At 42.2% G+C, this 25,951-nt stretch overlaps 2 protein-coding genes across 10 annotated transcripts in view; one reads left to right on the top strand and one right to left on the bottom strand.

Moving 5' to 3' along the window:
* Nucleotides 1–18,021, bottom strand: part of AAGAB (alpha and gamma adaptin binding protein) — a 56,225-nt gene extending 38,204 nt beyond the window's left edge. The window contains exon 1 of the mRNA XM_047863401.1: nucleotides 17,906–18,021. Within this exon, the coding sequence (XP_047719357.1) occupies nucleotides 17,906–17,978 (73 nt within the window). The 5' untranslated portion in view covers nucleotides 17,979–18,021. The remainder of the gene's footprint in view (nucleotides 1–17,905) is intronic.
* Nucleotides 18,022–18,169: 148 nt separating this feature from the next.
* Nucleotides 18,170–25,951, top strand: part of IQCH (IQ motif containing H) — a 211,502-nt gene continuing 203,720 nt past the window's right edge. For all 9 annotated transcript variants that reach the window (XM_047863380.1, XM_047863381.1, XM_047863379.1 and 6 more), the window contains exon 1: nucleotides 18,170–18,297. In XM_047863380.1, the coding sequence (XP_047719336.1) occupies nucleotides 18,247–18,297 (51 nt within the window). In that variant the 5' untranslated portion in view covers nucleotides 18,170–18,246. The remainder of the gene's footprint in view (nucleotides 18,298–25,951) is intronic.

Genomic DNA, 25,951 nt, shown 5'->3' with positions numbered 1-25,951 from the left:
AGGGAGAGGAGAAGGAGGGGGAGGAGGGAGAGGAGAAGGAGGGGGAGGAGGGAGAGGAGAAGGAGGGAGAAGGAGGGGGAAGAAGGGGAGGAGGGGGAGGAGGGGGAGGAGGGGGAGGAGGGGGAGGAGAAGCCATTTGCCTAAGGGAGAAGAGCCTAAAACGAAACTCAGGTCACCAGCACTTTTCCCTACTACACTATGATGCAATACTGGTGATATTCAGGATCCGAGCTAGATCACACTCACGTGTCTAATGGTCACAAGCCCAAACTAACCTATGGGCTTACAGTATCTCCCCCTTTTTTATGAAAACCAAAAATAATAGCCAGAACAAAGGCATCCGAATATACGAGCCTGAAGCACAATTAACCCATCCGAAAACTGTCTATGGGTTTTGGGTATTTATATGTTATAAGTGAGTTACAGTGATTGTGTTTTGGTTTTTGTTGCTGTTTGGTTTTTTGCCAGACTTCCTAGAGAAACCCGCAATGTGTTTTTTTTTTCCCCTTCTTTGCCCTTCACTAAAATGAATTTTGATGTAGTCAAAACAATGCACAAATGAAGTCAAGAGCAGTTCTCCCTCCGCCTGGTGGATGCTGGCCTGTCTCCTTCCCGCTGTTGGCAGCCACCTGGTGGAGCTGCAGTACATCATTGTTTAAGAGACAAATACGAGATGATGAATTGCCAGTCTGTTGCCACAAACTTGGTCTCACAGCTTAAAATAGTAATCTGTAGTGTTTTCGGATGAGAAGTTAAACGTCAACCCAGTTCCAGGAGCAAGTATGAACCTTTCCCCCGGCTTTAAGTGCAAGTATAAATCTCTTGCCCTGTTTGAGAAACGGGTACACATAGCCACCAGTTCTCCTGCCACTCCGATTTACTTCTTGCTTCTTTCGTGAACTTCTTTCCCTTACAATCCCACATGGCAAGTCAGGGACACAATTCAAGAGAACGGAAGAAAGGCGTATGCCAAGGAAGCACATCAGCTCCGCAACCCAATGACTGCTTTGTCCTCACACCCGCTCTGTACTTCTGTCTGTCCTAATGTCGCTTCCCTCACAGAGTGTAAATTTGGTAAGCAGTCAAATCAGGGGAGGCATGCACACAGCTATCCTTAGTTCAGAATCGGTAAGAGGTGATACTCTAGCATGAATTAGGAAGCATACTGGAGTTCCAAGGTGAATTCTACCAACACCAAAAGTACACATTTGCAATCCCTCCCTCCCTCTCTCTCTCACCCCCACACATACTAACCCTTACCTTACCCCCTCATCTATCCACTCCAGCCAAAAAAAGACAAAACAAGTCCATTCTAACTTAAATGCATTGATACTGCTTTAGATCAACCCTATCTTCTTCAGTAGAATTCAGGACACTTTTGACACCAGTAGAATTAATGTCCCCTTAATGAATCGCGACATTCTTTGTGAAGAGAAGCTGTCCAGTGGTTAAGTCATATTTTCTATGCCCAGAGGGAAATGACAGCTGCCACTCCAAATCAAGATGATCCTTCCAGAAATCAGCCCTCTTCTGAGAATGCAGCTGGTTTTCTACTTTCTCCGAGAACTGAAGCTGCCTTTTCCGCAAGGTATCTTAACCTCCCACCCCTGGTATCCACTCCTCCAGGGACCCACGGTTCCTCTCCCTCCCCTCTGCACTGACAGTACTAACCAGAATAGAAAAGGCCATAAAACAGAAAACATGAATAGACACTTCTCTAAAGAAGACATCCAGATGGCCAACAGGCACATGAAAAGATGCTCAACGTCGCTCCTCATCAGGGAAATACAAATCAAAACCACATTCAGATATCACCTCACGCCAGTCACAGAGGCCAAAATGAACAAATCAGGAGACTATAGATGCTGGAGAGGATGTGGAGAAACGGGAACCCTCTTGCGCTGTTGGTGGGAATGCAAATTGGTGCAGCCACTCTGGAAAACAGTGTGGAGGTTCCTCAAAAAGTTAAAAATAGACCTACCCTATGACCCAGCAATAGCACTGCTAGGAATTTACCCAAGGGATACAGGAGTGCTGATGCATAGGGGCACTTGTACCCCAATGTTTATAGCAGCACTCTCAACAATAGCCAAATTGTGAGAAAAGCCTAAATGTCCATCAACTGATGAATGGATAAAGAAATTTTGGTTTATATACACAATGGAATACTACGTGGCAATGAGGAAGAATGAAATATGGCCTTTTGTAGCAACATGGATGGAACTGGAGAGTGTGATGCTAAGTGAAATAAGCCATACAGAGAAAGACAGATACCATATGTTTTCACTCTTATGTGGATCCTGAGAAACTTAACAGAAACCCATGGGGGAGGGGAAGGGGGAAAAAAAAAAGAGGTTAGGGTGGGAGAGAGCCAAAGCATAAGAGACTCTTAAAAACTGAGAACTGAGGGTTGATGGGGGGTGGGAGGGTGGGGAGGGCGGGTGATGGGTAGTGAGGAGGGCACCTTTTGGGATGAGCACTGGGTGTTGTATGGAAACCAATTTGACAATAAATTTCATATGTTGAAAAAAAAAAAAAGGCCATAAAATAGAGACAGCACAGACCTGGGGTCAGACAGACGTACATCTGAATGCTGATCCTCTGTGAGAACAAAAAATTGACCTCTCTGTGTCTCATTTCCTCACCGGCAAAGGGACAAACACACTTCTCAAATGGCTTCTTGCAGATTAAATGCAACGATGTGTGAGAAGGTGCAGGCAGGCACTGGGCACTGAGTTGCCCCCAGTAAGTGTTCATTTCCCTCCTCCCGGGCTCAGGTGTCTGCCCACGTGCTGCACTCTCGACAAGAGGCTGGGCCAGAGATGCACGGGCAGAGGCAGTAAGAAAAAGTGCAACGGGGAAACCACCGTGTCCTTGAGCTGCTCTGGCCCCTCCCTTCCCAAAATATGCCTTCTCAAATGTTTCTTTTCCATTGTTAAGGCACAGACTGAGACAGAAGAGAAAGCAATTAGGAAAATTATAGGAGGCAGCAGAGTCTGACGTCAGTTGAAGGGGAAAGTAGCCATTATGAAAGAAAAGAATCGGGTAAAATGTGCTTTAGGAAAAACTATGAAGGCCAGACTTCTCATTAGCCAGCAAGGAAAGGCAAAGAGAGACCTTTAAAAATCATCAAGGCTCCATATTGTTGCAACTAGTTACAATCTCATAGTGCGATTTCCTGAAAGGTCCTAGAAAGGGGCCTGCTGTCACACACTTTGTAGCAGTTATGAACAGATTATTCCCCAAGTACAAGGGGCCATCTCCACCGATGTGACACTTAACGCTTAGAACTGTGCAGGCTTAGGGCCAGGCCTCTGTAAGGACCAGTGTGGGGAAATCCTCGTCTGTGATTCTCTGAGCCATCACTCTGCCGCCTCCCCGTGTGAGCGCAGGCAGTGCTTGGTTCAGTCTAAGGGACAGACGGCCGGTTGGGGCAGTACTGGGTTGCCCAGGGAAGAATAACTGGGTTAGGGCAACGTACCGCTGCTTGAACAAGAGGACAGCAATTCTGGGTTGCTTACAACACTTCATTATCTTTTCCTCACACACTCCTCTCTGGTCACCCTCTAAATTCACATTTCCACATGCTCTGGGGCGACTTTTTAGATCACCGTGGAAAAGTTTGAAAGTTGAAGCAGAGGAAATCCAACTCAGTCCTCCTCCTCCTCCTCCTCCTCCCCTAGTTTACTTTCTCCCAGTAGCCATCTGGAATTGGTCACCACAGCTTCATCTTAAAATAACTGGGGGGGGGGGGGAGGGGGGGGAATGGGGGGAGGAATGTGCAGGGAAAAAACACGGTCTGTGCCTGCCCCCAGAAGACCTCATGATGCAGTAAGACACATCTGCACAAAAGAACAGGAAGAAGCTGGCAGCAAGGGGAGAGAGAACATGGAAAAGTGTTTTATGAAGGCCAAGGAGGAACCCCCAGCTTGTATGTTCTACGGGCTGAACGCAAAGACCACTTTATCAATCCCAGCGGCACAGCCCATGAACCATTCCCACCCATATGGGGGGAGAGGGACTTCTTTGAATTCCATTACTATTACTTATTTATTCAAAACCACAGTTCTAGATCTACATTTAAGCCAAGGTTCTCCATAGGGAGGTGATTTTGGCCCTCCTGGGGACATGCCAACACCTGGAGACATTTTTGGTTGTACCAGGTTGGGAGATGCTACTGGCATCTAGTGGGCATTGGCCAGGAATATTGTGAAACATCCTACAGTGCATACGAGAGCACGTGTACTGAAAGGGCAGGCCTACGCCAGCGGACTCCATCTTGTTCTGTGTTCTCCACCTTGAGTGACTATGTCCCCGACATGACCCCTTTTCCGGGAAAATCGCAGAAACCTCAGATCGCGCCTCCTCGCCTTGAGTAACCTCCCGCTCACAAACTTCCTGATCAAAACACGCCCAGCGACCTGCGTAACAGGACTCTGACCCTTCCCCAGACAATCGGCCAAGGCCACGACCCTTCCCCAGCCAATCAGCTGCCCCTAGACCCCTATAAAACCTTTGTGCTTTTGAAACTCGCTCTCTCTCCCCGGTATCTCACCGCTGCCTCGGTGCAGGTAGGGGGTTGAGCTCGAAAGGCTCTTTTGCTTTTGCATCGGACTCAGCTCCCTGGTGGTCTTTGGGGATCACGAATTCTGGGCATAACAGTACAACAAAGGATTACCCGGCTGAAAATGTCAACAGTGTGAAGGCTCGGAAACCCTGATCTAAAAGGAACTTGTGGAATGGACCTGGCTGTGTTTATGAAACAAAATGCAAGTTCTGGAATGCAAAGTTGGTTTTATTCTTTCTCCCAGAACGGAAACTCGCCATTACAGCCAGGCATCACATGAAATCTATCTCTGATAAAATCGATCTCAAACATCTTAGTTATTTCAACCATAAGAATTTTTTGGTCATTAACCTTAGATGTTTTGAAAATTATTTATGAATGGTGGTTTTCTGGGAAAAAAAGAAGACATAAGCCTAGACAGGCCAATTAGGAGAGTACTTGTCACATTCAAGTAATAATTTTTCATTAACAAATTAGCATCAAGTCAATGTCACAAAACGATGTCAATGTCTGCTCAGGATGACAACAGTATCTGCAGCAGATGCTGACTTATCTGAAAGAAGGTAAACATGTCTGAGATGAATTTTCCCAAACACAGTAAGTTTAATGAAGAACATCTACTCTGTATCCCCTGCATTCAAATATGAAAATAAGCTTGGTCCATTGGAGAGCATCATAAAGCTAACACATCCAATGTCCCAGGACTTAAAAGGTCCTTCAGGAAGGGTAAGACCATGATTGGACAACACCTGGTCAAAGGACAACAGGAAAAGAACACTATAACACTGTGGACTTCATCAAAATTAAAAATTGTTGCATTTCAAAAGATACCATCAAGAAAACCCAAAGACAAGCCACAAAACAGGAGAAAATACATGTGAATGATATGTGTGACCATTTCCAGAATATTTAAAGGACTCTTACAACTCAATAAGATGAAAAAAAAACCAACTTAAAAATGGGAAGAAGAGAGGCACCTGGGTGGCTCAGTCGGTTAGACGTCCAACTTTGGCTCAGGTCATGATCTCACGGTTTGTGGTTTCGAGCCCCGCATCAGGCTCTGGGCTGAGCTCAGAGTCTGGAGCCTGCTTCCGATTCTGTGTCTCCCTCTCTCTCTGCCCTTCCCCTGCTTGTGCTCTGTCTCTCTGTCTCTCAAAAATAAATAAGTATAAAAGAAAAAAAAATGGGAAGAAGAACTCAATGGACCTTTCACCAAAGAAGACATAGGAATGGCCTATATGCACCTGGAAAGAATCTCAGCATCATTAGCCATTAGGGAAAGGCAAATCAAAACCACAGTGAAATACCACCTCACACCCACTAGAATGGCTATAATGGAAAATACAGGCAATAACAAGCATTGCCGAAGAGGAGGAGAAACTGGAATCCGCATACATTGCTGATGGGAACACAAAATGGTGCCATCACTCTGGAAAACAGTTTGGCAGTTTCTTCAAATAGCACAGTAGCTTCTTTGAATGTGCATAAGTGCATTACTCATAGTAGCCCCAAAGTGGAAACAACCCAAATGTCCATCAACTGATGAATGGTTAAAGTGTGGTATGCCCATACAATGGAATATGAAGTACATGCTATAGTATAGATGCATCTCGAAAACATTAGGTTGAGTAAAAGAAGGCCAATACAAGAGAGTATATACTATAGGATTCCTTTGAAACAAAATGTCCACATAAGGCAAATCTACAAAGACAAAGTACATTCATTAGTGGTTGCCTAGAGCTGGGGGCGAGAATGGGGAGTGACTGCAAATAGTCACAAGCTTTCCTTCTAGGGGATAGAAATGTTTTCCACCAAAAGTAAGTGGATCTTATATTTAAACTGTATCCAAATGAAGCTGCTAAAAAACCAAAAAAATCATGGAAGCTGGAAGATAATGTCCTCATTTTACAGATGAGGTAAGTGACTGAGGCACATGATGTTTTAGAGACTTAGAACGATGATGGCACAGGTAGAGAGACTGAATATTTGTAGGAGGAAAGTTAACTTGCTTCAAGTCAAAACAGCCAGGAAAAGGTAGACCTCAGTGCTCAATTCGCAAAACGTTTTCCCCCACGAAACCCATGAATGACCCCAGGAGAATGCAGACAGAATGGTAATTTTCTTGGTTTATTACCGGTTGATCACATGTTCCTGCTGTGAGCATACAGATTTTGATCCAAGGACAGTAACATGTTTCCCCATCTCTGTGTAGAACCAGCCTTCAGGTCAGTGTGGAAAATGAAACCCTGAAGAGGGTATTTGCTACTGAACCTACAACATCACACAGGCTCTTTAAGAGTCTGACAACTGTCCTCTTTGTCTTAACCTACGTCAATCCTGCTTTTTGGATAAGTAATTATTAGAGATGTGTCTGTGGTATCTGTGTGCGTTGGCTCCAACACAAATACAATGTCACGTCCAGATTATCATTCTCGCCAGACACACTGAAAACAATTTTTATACCTTAACCTTTTGAAAAATGGGTCTATATCAGATTTCATTATTATGAAGTGTCATTATTTGTTGAGGAATTATACAGGGCAAGCCTAAACCAAATGACCACTACGTAGTTTCTAGATGTTTTTACTTTTGTGCACAAAAACAAGCAGTTGGATAGCCCAGAAATAAGGGTCTGAGTCTAGATACTCTTAGAATCGTCCAGGATGATACAATGCTCTCTGCGTCATAAATGGTTCTGTGCAACATGGGTTAATCTAATGCACAATATTTTTCCACTGGTGCTTCTCCTCATACTCTCCACCCTCTTTCCAGGAACGCCATTTATTGGGAAGGCAAACACCTTACGGTCATTTCATCATCAACAATAACCTTATATAAAAAGTCAAATTCCCGACTCCACTAGGAAACGAACTGAACACCAATAAAAATGTCTTCATTTAATCATTTAACCTGTCACAGTTCATCTACTAACGCTCTAAACTACCACGAAAGAAAAGTGTACATTTAATTTGAGCCATAAAAGTTCTCATCTTTGTAGAAAAATCTTTCACTGTAATTTTTCCTATCCCTACCTCCACCTTGAATACACACAGTTCTGGCTGCCAAGAAATTCATCATGTTTCATGTATATAGAAGAATTAGAACTGAATCTTGGCTCTCCAACATGCAAGGCTGAACAACCTTAGAAGATCACAACTTCTTTGAGCTTGCATTTCCCTCTCTCTCTCTCTCTCTCTCTCTCTCTCTCTCTCTCTCTCTCACACACACACACACACACACACACACACACGCGCGCGCGCGGGCGCGCGCTCATACTAGAAGATAGCATGGGCATGTTTTGTAAGTTCCTTTGGGTCTGGAGAAAATATGAACTTGTATCTAATCTTTCTTCCTCCTTAGGTTGATGACTTAACATCCCTCTTTTAATAACAATAAAAATCCTAAGCCCTCTATTAATGTTAATTGAAAATTTAAAAATATATTAAGAATCATAGCTAAAAACACTCCTCTACCCCCATTAGCAGTTGAAATCGCTGCTTAGGCTGACCACCTACTGAATCACTCTGATGACAACCTTAGCCCGTTGGTGGAAGATCTTGTTAGTCCAATCTTTCTTCCTTTGAAGAAAATAAAGCCTTGGAAATACACAAAGGCAGAGCTGTCCTACCACAAAAAAACAAGCGACATTGCTTAAGCAAAAATTATTATTTATTCCCAGAGTGGAAAAAAAAAAGGTTCCACTCAGAATAACAAAGCAGCTATAGAAAAAAAAATGCAAATTAAAAGACCCAAGCTCTTATCCTCTTCTGTTGCTGGACAATATTAGCTAAGCTGTATAATAAGCCCCTACCTTTGAAATAACGTCTCCTTAGTAAACTACTTTAGGATCCTTTTGTAACTATTGGGGTCTAAGAGACCTAGACACAAACTCCCAGTCTTGAAGGAGAATGTATGTTTCCCAAAGAAGCCATGTCATAAATGATGGCTGGCTTTGCCTGTGTAATTCCCCAAAGCCTAGTTTACCCATCGTATAGTTGAGCTAACTGGTTCTTCAGCTTTAGAAACCTTTAGAAACTTGGGGCTGGAGCATTGTTTCCATGGGTAAGTTTGGAATCTGAATTCCAAACACAAAAAGTTCAAAAGTGGAGTGTCTGCTGAAACCTTAAAAATGCAACATGGATGGACCTAGAAGGAAGGCATTATGCTAAGAGAAATAAGTCCGAGAAAGACAAATACCTTACGATTTCACTTCTACGAGGAATCTAAAAAATAAAACAGACAACAAAAACTCATATATATGAGAACAATTTGGTGGTTGCCAGAGGGGAGGGTGTTGAGGGCATAGGCGAAATAGGGGAAGGAGATGAAGAAGTACACACTTCTGGCTATAAAAGTAAATCACGGGGATAGAAAGTACAGCAGAGGGAACATAGTCAGTGATACGGTAATCATTTTTTATGGTGACAGATGGTAACTACACTATCGTGGTGAGAATTTCGTAATGTTTATAACTGCCAAATCACTATGTCATACACCTGAAACTAATACATGTCAACTATACTTCAATTAAAAAAAAAAACAAAAACAAAAAAACAAAAAAACCTCAATCCTGGGGAAATTAGGATAGCTGACTGCCCTAAAGGGAGACCCAAATCTTCTCAGCTGGGCATAAGTCTTCCCATCTATGAGGAAAAAAATGTATTTTGCTTAAAAGCTACCATTTCACCTCTCCCTGGCCCAGGGAGTTTTCTTTAGGAAGGAGGGCCCTCCTTATCTGCAAATCCCTGGAAGACAGCAAAACATAACAATGGCTGTGCTCATTTTCCATTTCCCCGGGGAGCCGTGGAAACCAGGTGACCAGGACCTGGGGCCCAGCCTTAGTTTAATCCTGGAAGAATGTACAAAGGTCCTGTGTGGAATTGCTAAATTCAAATTAGTGAGAAGTCTTAGCTCTGTTTCAAGCATTGTTCTCCTACAAAAGCAAATGACCACGGGCTAAATCCTATTATCCCTTCAGCCTTTCAAAGAGAACCCCCATAGCTCAGCTGCTGCCTCTCTGGTGCCTTTGCTGTTTTGAGTTCCCCTATCTTGAGTTAATTGCGAGCAGGCCTGCTTAAGAGGATGCTCCTAGAGCCAGACTGCCTCTGTTCAAAACCTGGCTCAGCTATTTGGCCTGGAGCAAATTACTTAATTTCTCCGTGTTGCAATTTCTTTGCAAAATGAGAATAATGATGGGAACAATAGCACAAAAATGTTGTAATAGTTAAGCAGATTAGTACGCGGTGAGTGCTCAGAATACAGGTTGTCAAACTTTTTCAATAAAGGACTGGATAGTAAATATTTTAGGCTGGGGGCCATACTGTCTGTGGTGCAACTGTTCAACTCTGGAAAGTATTTATAGAGAAAATGTAAACAAATGGTCACGGCTGTGTGCCAATAAAACTTTATACAAAAACAGGTCCAGGGACCAAAGACTGGAACCAGCCCAGATGTGCTTCCATAGCTAAACAGTTAAACTGTGGCACATCCTTACCATGGAAAGCTGTTCAGCAATAAAAAGGTATGGATTATTGACACATACACTCTAGATGACTCACTAGGGAATTCTGTTGAGCAGAAAAAAAAAAATCTCCAAAAGTAATCTACTATAGAGCTCCAATTGTATTTTTGAAATGACAACATTTTAGAAATGGAAGACAGGTTAGTGGTTTTCAGGGGTTAGAGATGAAGACTGGGGGCATAACCTGGGAGAGAGGTGGGTGCGGTTATAAAAGGGCTACACACTGGATCCCTGCCGTGTTGAAGCTATTCAGTATCTTGATTGCAGTAGATACACAAACCACAGGTGATAAAGTTGTACAGAATACATACACAAGCACAAACGCATAAAAGTCAAACTGGGGAAATTTGAGTAAGATTGGTGGATTGTATTAATGTCAATAAACGGAATATGATATTATAGCACAAAATACATGGGGCAGTTTTCCAGAACACACACACACACACAAATTAAGAATGCAGAAGTAAGAAGCACCGTATAATCTAACATAAAAATAAGTAACATGGTAACACAGAATTTTACATCTAGAGGAATGGTAGAGATGATCTCAAACAATTTCCTATTTTTAATGTTAATCCTACATAGGAGTGACTAATAATATGCCACTATTTTGAGTTCACTCAACTGAGCAAATAAAAATTCAGACACCGTTCAAACTATTGGGCACACATAATGTTTGGGTTTTTTTGTTTTGTTCTGTTATTTTTTCTGAGAGAGAGTGCAAGTGCGGGAGGGGTAGAGAGAGGGGGACAGAGGATCCAACGTGGGCTCTGCCCTGACAGGCTGACAGCAACCAGCCCTTTGTGGGGGCTTATATGACCTGACACTCAACTGACTGAGCCACTCTGGTGCCCCCATAATGCTCTTTTTAAATATAGGTCCTCCAGACAAAGATATTTTTCTCCTCACTCAGAATTAAGACTTCAACCCTCCTAAATGGAAATCCAAAGATATTTTAAAACTTTCTTTTAGGAGTCAATCTTCTCTATCATTTCTTATACCAATGCCACCACCTTAAATAGTTCTGATTGCTAAGGAATTCCAACACATTTCATTCACATGTTCCATGCATAAAAGTCCCGAATGTGATCGTATGCACCCACACTTAGTACTTGAGCACTTTGGGCAAGCCAGCTAGTATTTTTTCTAAGCCACAATTTCTGCATTTATAAAGTGGGGATAACCTGAATTCATGACTTCACAGATACAAGAACCAAATTAAAAGGTGTGAAAACACATTTGAGAAGAGTTCTGAGGGGCACCTGGGTGGCTCAGTCGGTTGGGGGTCCGACTTCGGCTCAGGTCATGATCTCACGGTTCGTGAGTTCAAGCCCTGCGTCAGGCTCTGTGCTGGCAGCTCAGAGCCTGGAGCCTGCTTCGGATTTTGTGTCTCCCTCTCCCTCTGCCCCTCCCCTGCTCATGCTCTGTCTCTCTCTCTCCTTCAAAAATAAATAAACATTAAAAAAAAATTTTTTTTTTAAAGAGAAGAGTTCAAATGCTTATTATGATTGTAAGATCTCCAAATTCCCACATTTCACTAAAAGTAAGAATTCTGTTCCGAGTGTTCAGATGTAGAAGCTGAATGGCTTACAGTTGCTGAATTGGCATTACACACTTCAAAAAAAAAAAAAAAAAAAAATCAAACAAGTCTCCGGAGACTTTTCTACCTAAAGCGTCTTCTAGGAGTGGAAAAAAGTATTAAGGTTCGTCAAAAAATTAAAAATAGAATTACCATAAAATCCAGTAATTCCACTACTGGATATTTACCCAAAGAAAACAAAAACACTAATCCAAAAGGACATATGTACCCCTATGTTTATTGTAGCATTAACAACAGCCAAACCACAGAAGCAGCCTAAGTGCCCTTCAATTGATGAATGGGTAAAGAAGATGTGTGAATATATATACAATGGAATGTTACTCAGGCATAAAAAAAAAAGAATGAAATCTTGCCATTTGCAACAATATGGATGAATCTAGAGGGTATAATGCTAAGTAAAATAAGTCAAAGAAAGTCCATATGATTTCACTCACAGGTGGAATTTAAGAAAACAAGAACTAAGAAAAAAGAAGGCAAACCAAAAAACAGACTCCTATATCAAGAACAGATGCTGGGGCGCCTGGGTGGCGCAGTCGGTTAGGCGTCCGACTTCAGCCAGGTCACGATCTCGCGGTCCGTGAGTTCGAGCCCCGCGTCGGGCTCTGGGCTGATGGCTCAGAGCCTGGAGCCTGCTTCGGATTCTGTGTCTCCCTCTCTCTCTGACCCTCCCCCGTTCATGCTCTGTCTCTCTCTGTCCCAAAAATAAATAAACGTTGAAAAAAAAAAAAAAAAAATTTTAAAAGAACAGATGCTTCCAGAGGGGAGGCAGATGGGGGGGGGGGGGAAATGGGTGAAACAGGTGAAGGGGATTAAGAGCACACTTACCATGATGAGCACAGTGTAACGTACAGAAGGGCTGAATCACTATATTGTACACCTGGAACTAATATAACACTGTATGTTAACTGTCCTGGAGTTAAAATAAAAACTAAAGTTCCTTCTAAGAAAGTAGAGTAAAATGTTAAAACTTCGGTCTCTACATTTTAATATTTTCACAAGTGGAACACACACTTTCACTGCATCCCTCTTGAGAGCAGGAATAGTACGTTAATTGTCATTTTAGCTACAGTAACCGGTACAAAAGAGACGAGCTGTGCTTCGTATCAGGCTATACTTTTCCAGAATGAAAGTAAAATCTTCATATAAATATATATGAGGTGGAAAGAGGTCTGGCCCTGGAGTACAGACACGGGCTCTCACAGCACATACAGCCTTGCCTTCAAGCATCCTGAGACTTCATTTCCCTTTAAAGGTCTACAATGTGGGGTGCCTGGGTGGCTCAGTTGGTTGAACGTCCAACCTCAGCTCAGGTCATGATCCCGCTGCTTGGGGTTTTGGGGGTTCGAGCCCCCATGTGGGGCTCTGTGCTGACAGCTCAGAGCCTGGAGCCTGCTTTGGGTTCTGTGTCTCCCTCCCGCTCCGCTCCTCCCCTGGTGGTGCTCAGTGTCTTTCTCTCTCTCTCTCTCTCTCTCTCTCAAAAATAAACAAACATTAAAAAAGAATTTTTTTTTAAGTGTACAATGTAAGTCTGTAATGCCCTTTTATCTGATATCAGACACCCACCCAGAATACTGAAAATAAGGCCTTTGAGTGACAAAATGAAAAAAAGTTTTCCACAAAATCCATCATGCACTTTATCCATAGCAGAGGCCTACTTATTTTTATTTCATGTGTATTTATAACAAACTTGGTTATCTGGTTATGAAATATTTCCCATTGTTGGTTAAAAGCAGTAAAAGAGATCAGATGTTGAAAGAAAGAGAAACTGGAGAAACCCTAAAGGTTCTTCTTCCGGATGGATGAAACGAAACCAAACCTTCCCCCAAAAGATCAGATTCAATCCAAAATCATTCTATGGCCTAATATCACTGAACACTTGACAAACATCATTCATTGTGGTCGTCTCTCTTACACCAAAATTAGCCTCAATTCATGATTAATTTTTTTTTTTTAATTTTTTTTTCAACGTTTATTTATTTTTGGGACAGAGAGACAGAGCATGAACGGGGGAGGGACAGAGAGAGAGGGAGACACAGAATCGGAAACAGGCTCCAGGCTCTGAGCCATCAGCCCAGAGCCCGACGCGGGGCTCGAACTCACCGACCGCGAGATCGTGACCTGGCTGAAGTCGGACGCTTAACCGACTGCGCCACCCAGGCGCCCCAATTCATGATTAATTTAATTCAATCTTATAATAAAACAGAAGGAATGCTCGGCAAATACTGCAGGCTAGTGGTACCCACCATTTCCCTATCAATAACCTGAGAAGAAATGATAAAGCCCTTTTGTAGTTCACTTTTCCTTACAAGTAATGTCTTCACTGGCAGTCTTATTTTTTTCTCTACAGAATATTAACGGAATCACAAAGGCTATCTAATTTTTTTTTTTAACGTTTATTTATTTTTGAGACAGAGAGAGACAGAGCATGAACGGGGGAGGGGCAGAGAGAGAGGGAGACGCAGAATTGGAAGCAGGCTCCAGGCTCTGAGCCATCAGCCCAGAGCCCGACGCGGGGCTCGAACTCACGGACCGCGAGATCGTGACCTGAGCTGAAGTCGGAGGCTTAACCGACTGAGCTACCCAGGCGCCCCAAGGCTATCTAATTTTAATCAACACAAAAGTTGGCTTTGAGTTACCTAAGAGGAATTTTACATATAGAAACAAAGTGGATTATTTTACAGAATTCATTTTACCCCCAAGAATGCTACCATACTTTAAAGTACTATAGAGTTACATTTGCCAATTATAGGTAATCAACTCCTTCAAGAAGTGACTGTGTCTGCCCAATCTGATCCTTAAAGCACACAGAGTACCACAGTCATCAGAATATTCACCAAATATTTCAGAGACTGGCTTGGAAATGACTTTTATATATATCAGTAATGGAAATCCAAACGCACGTGATTATTTTGTAAAGTTAAATACATCAAGAATTTTAAGAATCTTGAGCAAATTCTATGTTCACTAGAGGCAATATATGATAGAAAGTAATTTATGATGTGATGTTAAATGAAAATATCAGGATAACATTTATATTAAAATATTATATGTAAAATATAAATATAAACAATATACATTTTATATATTGAATGTATTAATTTTATGTGCATATACAATCCCAGACTTCAAGCTATACTATAAAGCTGTAATCATCAAGACAGTATGGTAATGGCACAAGAACAGACACTCAGATCAATGGAACAGAATAGAGAACCCAGAAATGGACCCACAAACGTATGGCCAACTAATCTTTGACAAAGCAGAAAAGAATATCCAGTGGAATAAAGACAGTCTCTTCAGCAAGTGGTGCTGGGAAAACTGGACGGCGACATGCAGAAGAATGAACCTGGACCACTTTCTTACACCATACACAAAAATAAACTCAAAATGGATGAAAGACCTCAATATAAGACAGGGAGCCATCAAAATCCTCGAGGAGAAAGCAGGCAAAAACCTCTTTGATCTTGGCCGCAGCAACTTCTTACTCAACACGTCTCCGGAGGCAAGGGAAACTAAAGCAAAAATGAACTACTAGGACCCCATCAAAATAAAAAGCTTCTGCACAGCGAAGGAAGCAATCAGCAAAACTAAAAGGCAGCCAAAGGAATGGGACAAGATATTTGCAAACAACATACTAGATAAAGCATTAGTATCCAAAATCTGTAAAGAACTTATCAAACTCAACACCCAAAAAACAAATAATCCAGTGAAGAAATGGGCAAAAGACATGAAGAGACACTTCTCCAGAGAAGACATCCAGATGGCCAACCAATACATGAAAAAATGCTCAACATCACTCATCATCAGAGAAATACAAATCAAAACCACAAGGAGATACCACCTCGCACCTGTCAGAATGGCTAACATGAACAACTCAGGCAACAAACAGATGTTGGCGAGGATGCGGAGAAAGAGGATCTCTTTTGCACTGTTGTTCCTCAAAAAACTAAAAATAGAACTAACCTACGACCCAGCAATTGCACTACTAGACATTTATCCATGGGACACAGGTGTGCTGTTTCGAAGGGACACATGCACCCCCATGTTTATAGCAGCACTATCAACAATAGCCAAAGTATGGAAAGAGCCCAAATGTCCATCGATGGATGAATGCATAAAGGTTCTTTTATCCAGAAGATGTGGTATGTATACACACACACACACACACACACACACACACACACACACACACACAATGGAGTATTACTCGGCAATCAAAAAGAATGAAATCTTGCCATTTGCAACTACGTGAATGGAACTGGAGGGTATTATGCTAGGTGAAATTAGAGAAAGACAAAAATCATAGGACTTCACTCATATGAGGACTTCAAGAGACAAAACAGATGAACATAAGGGAAGGGAAACAAAAATAACATAAAAACAGGGAGGGGAAAGAAACAGAAGAGACTCATAAATATGGAGAACAAACTCAGGGTTGCTGGAGGGGTTGTGGGAGGGGGGATGGGCTAAATGGGTAAGGGGCATTAAGGAATCTACTCCTGAAATCATTGTTGCACTATATGCTAACTTGGATGTAAATTTTTAAAAATTAAAAATATATATATATCAGGATAAAATTTATATTAAAAATATTATATTTAAAATATAAACATAAATTATATACATTTTATATATTGCATATATTAATTATATGTGCATATATTTAATTTTATTTAAATATTTTTAACATTTAATTTACATATATTTAATTTTTATATACAAAATATGAAAATGTAAATTATGTATAAAACATAAAAATTATATATAAAATGTCAGGAATTGTATCAGGAATTATAAATATCAGGAATAAAATTATATGTGAAATATAATTACCATTTTTCTTTTTAAACGTAAGTATTGGAAAAAAGACTGGAAGGAAATGCACAGAAATGTTAACAGTACTTGTGTCTGGCTGATGAGACCATGGATGACATTCTCTTTTCTCCATACGCTAAATCTTACTTAATGAGTATGCACTAAAGAAAAAGAAGTATGCACTATTTTTTTTTACAATGAAACAATTTTTAAAAAAGAAAAGAAAGGGAATAAATGGAAGGAGCACTGTTAAGGGGTAAGGAAACGGCATAGAGTATAACAATAAGTGTTATAATTAAACTTTTACCCTGGCAAAGAACTTTTTAAGTGGTCACAAACGGCAACTAAGTTATAGAATATTTGTTATTGGAGGGGCATCCTGCCTAATTCTGTCATTTGACAGGTACAGAAAAAATATATATACAATTGTGTGATGCTTCACAATTGACACAGTGCTTTCAAAATGGCACCTGTCCTTCAAATAATCCTGTGAGATAGGCTCATTTGCACCATTTGTAGGCCCAGGAAACTGAGGGTTCCCAAGATAATGTGCTTTGATAATAATGACTGCCATTATCTAACGTTTACCAAATGCCAACCTCTGGGGTAAGCACAATTCTGCGAAAATCATCACCATTTTACAGATTCGAAAACTGAAGGGTGAAGGTTAAGTGTTAAGGTTAAGCCATCACACAGCAGAGATCCACTCATTTAAAATAGGAGTCTTGGTTACAATCAACTTCACAGAATCATTTACTCAAAATGCTGAGCCTATGACCCAGTCCCATGCTCTTTCTACTACACTGGTCTCGCCTAAGGTTTCTTTTAAGTCGTTCAGTTTGACAGCCACTGTGAAGCTCCAGAGGCAAAGAAACTAGGCCAGTAACACCCCAAAGCCAATGTTGGATGACAACCTACAGTAAATAACTAGAGTGGAGGAGACAAGGCGAACTCACAACAAGGAGGAGCCAAAAGGAAACCTACTCTCTACCTCAGGAGCAGGGATAGCAACAGACATCCCAATTCCTGCACCTTACACCCGCATGAGTGGGTACAATTTCCAGAGCGCCTTGCGGTTCATCTCAAAGGTTCCCGCAACAATCCGTGGACTGGGCGGGGCAGGGATGAGTCCCACTTTGCTGAAAAAGCTGGAAGAAATGCAATAGCGCGCCGGGCGGGCAGAAAAGCAATGAGTGTGAGAGCCAAGGGAAGACACCTGCGGGGCCTGGGCACCCGGACCGGGTCTGAGCTGCACCCGTGGAGCCTCTGGCCACCGCCGAGTGGAGGAAGAGCTCAGGGCCCGCGGCGGCGACAAAGGCACAGAGGGAGACCGCGATTCCGAGGCTGCCGCCCGCCGAGGCTCGGAGAACTTGAAGGTCGGCCCGGGAGCCTCGCTACTCACGTTGGACCAGCCGGTCTCCGGTGAAGGTGGAAGAGCAGCTAGTGACAAGCGCACAGGGGACGCCCGCAGCCATAGCTGCACTAGCAAGTCAGTTCCGTCCCGGAGCCGCTTCCGCCTTGGGCTGCACCACGGCTACCGGTGCGCGGGGGAGACACGCAAGGAAGGGCGCGTTCTCGGCAGGAACCCGCTACCCTGACTCCTCCCACACCCCTCTTCCGCTCCCGGCGTAGAACAGGCCGGGCTGCGCTTGGGGTTGCCATGGGGACGAGCACAAGCCGCACCTGGCTTGGGCGCCTGGAGACCGCGCCTTCTCCGGGAGGTACCGCTCCCCGGCCCTAGCCATGGCACAAGAGACTGAAAACTACGACCCCATCGGATCGATCCTAATCCAGGTGGGAAACGGGCCTTTCCTGACCCTGCCCAGCTAAGATACGTACGAGCGAGGCGCAGCAGCGCAGATCCACTCGCGCCCAGCCTTTTGGAGCGCCGCCCCTAGACTGCCTCCAGCATGCGAGAGGCACTGCCCCTTCGAGAACTCCCAAATATGCCAACCCGGACCTCTGCCGAGAGCCTAACACGCCTCCCGTGCGGTACCCTGCAGGTTGCGCTTCAGAAGCTCGACCGTCCGTTCTGCCTCTGGTAAAACTCTCGAGACCATACACCTCACCCCCAGAACCTTTACTTCCGAAAAGTCAATCTTACACCAAGGCACCATTTTAAAATGTTATATTCTGAAAAATCTGAACCCATGATATGGGGGAGGGGGAATACAAATCAGGCACTTTGGGGAGATGGTAAGAAATTTGGGGAGAAGTTGAAATATGTTAACTACTTTTGTTATGCACCTAAATTTTGTGTATCTAAAAGGATCTTGAAAATAAGTTAGGCCCTGGGGATGTAATGTATAGCATGGTGACTATAGTTAATACTGTACTGTTATATTTGAAAGTTGCTAAGAGAATACATGTTAAAAGTTCTCATTATAAGAAAAAATTGTAACTATGTGTGGTTATGGATGTTAACTTACTCTGACATTTCGCAGTAAATATAAATATCGAATCAGTATGTCGCACGCCTGAAATAAAACGTTATATTTCAATTATATCTCAAATAAATAAATGAATTAAATAAAAGCTTGGGAAGACACACAGGAAAATATAGTAAAGATAACTTGGATTGCCCATCAAGTTCAATTAAGTCTTGAATAGAAATGTGACAAATTTTAAAAACTCCAGGAAATAACTTTTTCTAACCTGAGTGGGGGGAAATATCAAGAAAGTCTTAACTTCTCCAGGATAACTCAGTTTGTGACAATGACACTCAGATTTTTCCCAAATGGTAAAAGCATTTTGTTTTTTCACATTTACATGTGGTAGCTTTAAAAACATCTCTACATAAATCATCACTTTTAACTTATATTTAGCTCCATTTGTCTAAGGCTTGAAGTAAATTGCCTAGATTCATTCCGTTCTGACTCATACTCAGATCTGCAATGGATTTTCCTGCCAGGATATTGGTCTCTTACCTCCCACCTAGGAGAGAGTTCTTTAAATTCACCTTTTCCAAAACACAAACCCCTAAACTCGCCAACTTCATAGAGATACCCATTACGAATAATACCCAAATCTTTTTACCTCACCTTTTATCATCCTCTGTCACCAGCATCCTAGATGACTTTAGCCAAACTACAAAGTCTGAGGGACCAGTCCCCACAAAACTGCTCCCTCTTCTACATGGGCCTAAGTTCAGAAGTCCCCAGAATCAACATCACGTAAGGCCGGCTATCGACAAATTTGGGGGCCCTGACCACCTTCATACTGGCTAATTTGCTAAAGCAACAGAATTCAGGAAAGTGCTATCCTTACCATTACAGTATTTTAACACCAAAAGGATACAAATTAAAGTCAGCCAAGGAAAGACATACATAGGGCAGAGTCATCCTACCCCCTTGGAGTCATGCACGGCTTTACCTCCTACAAGCTGTGATGTGTGACAGTATATGGGAGTACTGACAACTAGGGAAGCTCACCTAGGACTTTGATGTCCAGAGTTTTTCCTGGGACTCAATTACACTGCCCGTGTTCTGACCTTTTATCTTCAGCCCGTCCCAGAGGTCACACTAATGCCTTTAGTGTCCGGTTCCTCTAGAGTTTGGAACGGATACTGTGTGACCCAAGGCCCGCATCAAAAATACATTGTTAGGCTGGTAACCAAAGACGCGAAGCAAAGACACTTATCAAGCAGGACACTTGAGGGGCCTAGAGATCACCTCTCAGTACCCAAGGGCAAAGGCCAGACCTCTTGTTGGGTAAAGCTGATTCTTTACTACACATACCCCTTCTAAATCCAGGGCCCATTGTACAGACTCCCAACAGGAATGCCCGTGGAGATTCCTACCCTGCAACAGCCAGTTTCACCTACAGTATACTTCATGTTGACTACAGGGACAGTTCTGTTACTCTTTAGTTTTCTGTATTTCTCCAGACCTGGAACATCTCTAAAAAAGAGACCAGAATCTGGGGAGAATTCTCACACCTCATTTCATACTTTCCCTTGAGATAATTCTCTTTCCCAGGGCTGCCCCCTTTGTGGTTTGGAACAGTGTAGAATAGGGTATTGCCTGAAAAGCTAGAAGCCTTTTCACTTCAGAGGGGGACCCAGAGGTAGCTATTTCATCAACGTAGGCTATAACATCATAATATTGATATCTTTTATCATTGGATTATAAAATGGAGCAGGAGAGCTCAGAACAGTCATATCCAGGCTGCTCTTTAGACACAGATAAAATTCTCCCTGGTGATGTGTAGAGAATGTATATAACAAAGAAATGAGGAAGACCTCCCCTACTTTCTCACCACGCCTGAAGTATCTATGAGCATACAGCCCTACTCTCAGACACGCAGCGTGGATTCCACTTCTGCCTGGGGCTGTGACTTACATCCTTTAAACAGGTTACTAATCAACAGTACCTCTAGTGGAAAGCACTATGTTGGGAGTCAGAACACTGAGGTCTGACCCTGGCAATGACATTCCTCCAGGTGGGTAACTTTAGGCTAATCATTTCACCTCTTTGGGCCTCAGTTTTCTCTTCTGTAGGAGACATAGCTTGAATAAGATCCACTTCTGACTCTAAACTGACCCAGTTTGTCCAAAGCTACATAATTTCTAAAAAAAAAAAAAAAAAAGCTACATAATTTCTTTTAATCATAAAGTGGACTTCCTTTATTATCAGCCTAGGCATTCAAATTCTTTCTATAATTATATAAAAATTATAATAACTATATAACTATATATTAATATATTATAAATTTTAAGGTACTTTATATGATATATATACATACACAGTTGCCAGAAAAGCAGAGGTACTTCAAATCTCCACTTGCTTCACCCTAAACAGGTCTGTGTCTTAATCAGAAACATTAAGCAACTCCTTAGGCCAGTGATTCTCAAAGAGCGATCCCAGGACCAGCATCTTCAGCACTAGCTGAGAACTTAGGCGAAACACAAATTCTCAGTCCCCATTCCAGACCCACTAAATCAGGAGTTCTGGGCGTAGAGCAACCCAGCGATCTGTTCTTATAACAGATAACTCTAGGGGCACCTGAGTGGTTCAGTTGGTTAAGTGTCTGACTTCAACTCAGGTCATGATCTCACGGTTCCTGGATTTGAGCCCCACGTCGGGCTCTGTGCTGACAGCTCGGAGCCTGGAGCCTGCTTAGGATTCTCTGTCTCTTTCTCTCTCTGGCCCTCCCCCCGCCCCCCGCCTTTCAAAAATAAATAAATGTAAAAAAAAAAAATTAACATAACTATGGCACACTCAGTTCTGAGAACTTCTACTTTTGATAGTTTTCTAAAATGTAAACTGTAATATGATTTCAAAGAAAAATCACAGTAATCAAAGCTACATAGTATTTGTCGGGTATTGTGCATGGTTCTAAATGCTATATGTGTTTTAACTCCTTTAAGACTTAAAACAAAGCTATCCATTAAGGACTGTTATTATTTCACATTATGGAAAAGAAACTGACCAAAGATGTGTATTGTGGGTAGACCCGTATACATAGAAAATGCAAGCAATCTTCTCAAACCCTTTCAATCTGTCAATCCTGGTATAAAATAAAGTCATCCCAGGGCACCTGGGTGGCTCAGCTGGTTAAGTGTCCAACTCTTGATTTTCGGCTCAGGTCATGATCTCGAGGTTCGTGAGTTCGAGCCCCGCTTCAGGCTCTGTGCTGACAGATCAGAGCTCACAGCTTTGGATTCTGAGTCTTCCTCTCTCTCTCTGTTTCTCCCCCACTTATGCTCACTCACTCTCTCTCTCTCCCTCTCTCAAAAATAAACATTAAAAAAATTTTTTTAATAAAGTCTTCCCTTGCCCCTTTTTACTCCTCTAGATACTTAAATCCTGCCTTTTCCACTGAATTTTCACCAGTCTTTAACTTTGTATATTTATAAATACACATTTGTATATTTGTAGATATAATGCATGTACTGGTTAATGGTTAGGCATGAAGGTTCTGGATTCACACTGCCTGGATTGGAGTAGTTCCATCAAATAACCATCTGTGTTACCATGCACAAGTTACTTAAGCACTTTACAGTTTATTTTATACTTGAGGGAAACTGAAGATAATAATATGAACTCTGTCTTAGGAGTCTTTTTTTTTTAATTTTTTTTTCAACGTTTATTTATTTTTGGGACAGAGAGAGACAGAGCTGAACGGGGGAGGGGCAGAGAGAGAGGGAGACACAGAATCGGAAACAGGCTCCAGGCTCTGAGCTATCAGCCCAGAGCCTGACACGGGGCTCGAACTCCCGGACCGCGAGATCGTGACCTGGCTGAAGTCGGATGCTTAACCAACTTCTGCACCACCCAGGCGCCCCTCTGTCTTAGGAGTCTTGTAAGAATTAAAATATAAGATAACATATAATGTATAACACTCAATAGATGTGGGTTTATATTAGATAGGGTCTCTTGCTTTTTTTTTTTTTTTAATTTTTTTTTTCAACGTTTTTTATTTATTTTGGGACAGAGAGAGACAGAGCATGAACAGGGGAGGGGCAGAGAGAGGGAGACACAGAATCAGAAACAGGCTCCAGGCTCCGAGCCATCAGCCCAGAGCCTGACGCTGGGCTGGAACTCACGGACCGCGAGATCGTGACCTGGCTGAAGTCGGACGCTTAACCGACTGCACCACCCAGGCGCCCCAAGGGTCTCTTGCTTTTTAATATCACTTCGTTTTCTGTTCATTCTGTGTTTTTTTAAGATTAGCCTGATTTTTACTGGAAGAAAAGGAAAAATTAATTTCAGCCTGTCTTTTTAACCAGGACTACTCCATTCTTAAACTTCTTTTTTTTTTAATGTTTATTTATTTTTGAGAGAGAGAGAGAGGGAGACACAGAATCTGAAGCAGGCTCCAGGCTCTGAGCCGTCAGCACAGAGCCCGATGCGGGGCTCGAATGCACCAACTGCAAGATCCTGACCTGAGCCAAAGTTGGATGCTTAACAGACTGAGCCACCCAGGCACCCCTGGGACTTCTCCATTCTTAACTAAAACTTTATGGGTGGTGCTATAGGGCAAATAAGTTATGTCTTGTTTCCCTGTTACAGATGGATTTTGGGATATCGCATTTTACCCAGCACAGGATTGGGTCCATTGATCCTGGATGACTGGATAATGATCTAGTCATTAATTCAGTCTCCACTAATGTATGTTCTTTTAAAAAATGAAGCGAGCTGGACTAACATGTACCATTATCTGGAAAATACAATAGATGATGCTAATAATAAAATATTTTGATAAAATATCTAAAATACTTGAGAAAAAAATCTTTAAATACGCATAATCAATGTTCCAGTTATAAGCTCTTTTTGTGTGACTTATTATGAAAACACAAGCCTTATATGTTTGGATTTCTCAGGACAGTTCTGATTGTGAATATTCTGTCCCGTTGTCAGATCACGTACCAAAACCACAACCCACATTCTTACTTTTGGTTCAGGACATAGGGTTACCATCTCCACACAGAGCTCTACGAGGCAGCCTGTTGTTAACTCCTTCTTGCACTTTTAAGTCTCTAATTCAGGCTTTTTACAGTGTCAGCTGCATCTTTCCTCAACTGATCAGAACAGTGAGGCTGTAACTGTAGTCATCATCATCATCACCATAACTAAGAGAGTTGCCAACTTTACTGACAGCTTGACACTGTACTGAGAGCTTTAGATTATCTCAAGCCCTAGTGACACCTCTATTAGGCAGGTATCACGTTTAGCACCAGTTGACAGAAGAAGAAACTAAAGTACGAAGAGCTAAAGTAACTTGCCGAAGGGGATAGATCCCACGCGCGTTGATCCTGAAACAGGTTACGGCAGGTTCGTGAAACAGTCTTGGAGAAGTGGGGTGCTGAGTCCGGGAGGCCTCCTGCATGCTTTCTTTTATTAATAACTCTTACAAGCTTTGTTTTTATACTTTACTAATGATCATCTGATATCCTTTTAAAACATCTTTATAAATGTTTTCTTGACTCGGGGCACCTGGGTTGCTCAGTCACCTGAGCATCCGACTCTTGATTTTGGCTCCTGTCATGATCTCAGGGTCATGGGATCGAGCCCCACATTGGACTCCATGCGGAACATGGACCCTGCTTGAGGTTTTCTCTCTCTCCCTTCTGTCCCTCCCCTGCTCACGCTCCCTCTTTCAACAAACAAACAAACAAACAAAAACACCAACCTTGGAAATACTGGAACTAATTGATATCATCACTGTCTTTCTTATCACCTCCTCCATCTGGTTTGCCAGGAACAAACAACATAAAATGAAGGGACAAGTGGGCAAGCATGATGAGAATGACTCAGCCAAACCCTATGTTTAGCAGAGATACATAAAATGCAGTTATGGAACTGCTTTTGACAACATGGAATCTAGTTGCGTGGCCAGATTTCTAAATGCTAGAGCGAATCTTCACTGCATTACATCTCTCAAGGGCTTCTTATTAAGCAGCTCTGTCCCCAAACTGTCAAAATAATAATCTTCCTCCTTCTGTGAGTTCGAGCCCTGCGTCAGGCTCTGTGCTGACCGCTCAGAGTCTGGAGCCTGCTTCAGATTCTGGGTCTCCCTCTTTCTGTCCTTCCCCTGCTCACACTCTAAGTGACAAATAAAACGTTAAAAAAATTTTTTAGAAGAAAAAAAACTTCCTCCTAGTAGGAAATATACGGAAAGCAATGCATTTGATGACCACAGAAATGATGGGGGACACGTAAAATTTCAATATGGTAGATTGGATCCATTTGAAGAAAGAACAGAGATTTAGAACATAATTTTTTTCTTCCTACCCAAGTCTGGTTGACACATTTCCTACAATGTTTGTCTCTATTGCAACTACCATACAAACAGATGTGTGGTTATTGAAAGGGGAGAAAAAAAATATCTAGCAAGAAAATTAAAAAAAAAAAAACTCTTGAGGAAGATGAAGAGAGCAATTCAAATCAAGGAACATTTATTAAATGCCAGTTATGTCAAGGAACTTCACTAGGTTTTACCATGCAGGAGGGGAGGATTAACATTTGTTCAGGGCCGTCCTATGTGGCTGGCCGTGCACAAAGCACTCTACATGCTTTAACTCATTTTATTCTTGCCACTCTTCCAACAGGTAGCCAATGATCCCCATTTTATAGATGAAAGCATCAAGGCTCTCAAAAACTATGTAACTTTGTCCAGCTCAGGAAAGGAGGAAATAGGATTCTGGTTTATATCTGCCTGCTTCCAAAACCTACATTCATTCAATTTCACACACATTGCCTTAGTTTTATTCCACAGTTCTATGAAGTAGAGTAATTCTTTTTTTTTTTTTTTCCCCTTGGTAAAGAAACCAGGGGAAATGTGATGGTGTGCACGGGCATCACGTGACTGGTGATGGAGCAAGGAATTATGTTCACTTGCCCTTACTGTGTACTAGAGCCGTCACGTGGAAAGAAGTGTAACTGTCCACGCAGGGAAGACTTAAACAAACAAGCAAACAAAAGAGCCCTTTGGTTCCATGATAAAT

The sequence above is a fragment of the Prionailurus viverrinus genome, chromosome B3 (genome assembly GCF_022837055.1).
Source record: "Prionailurus viverrinus isolate Anna chromosome B3, UM_Priviv_1.0, whole genome shotgun sequence".
Lineage (NCBI taxonomy): Eukaryota > Metazoa > Chordata > Mammalia > Carnivora > Felidae > Prionailurus > Prionailurus viverrinus.
The sequence above is the reverse complement of the archived record's forward strand: the minus strand, read 5'-3'. Positions and strand labels throughout refer to the sequence as shown.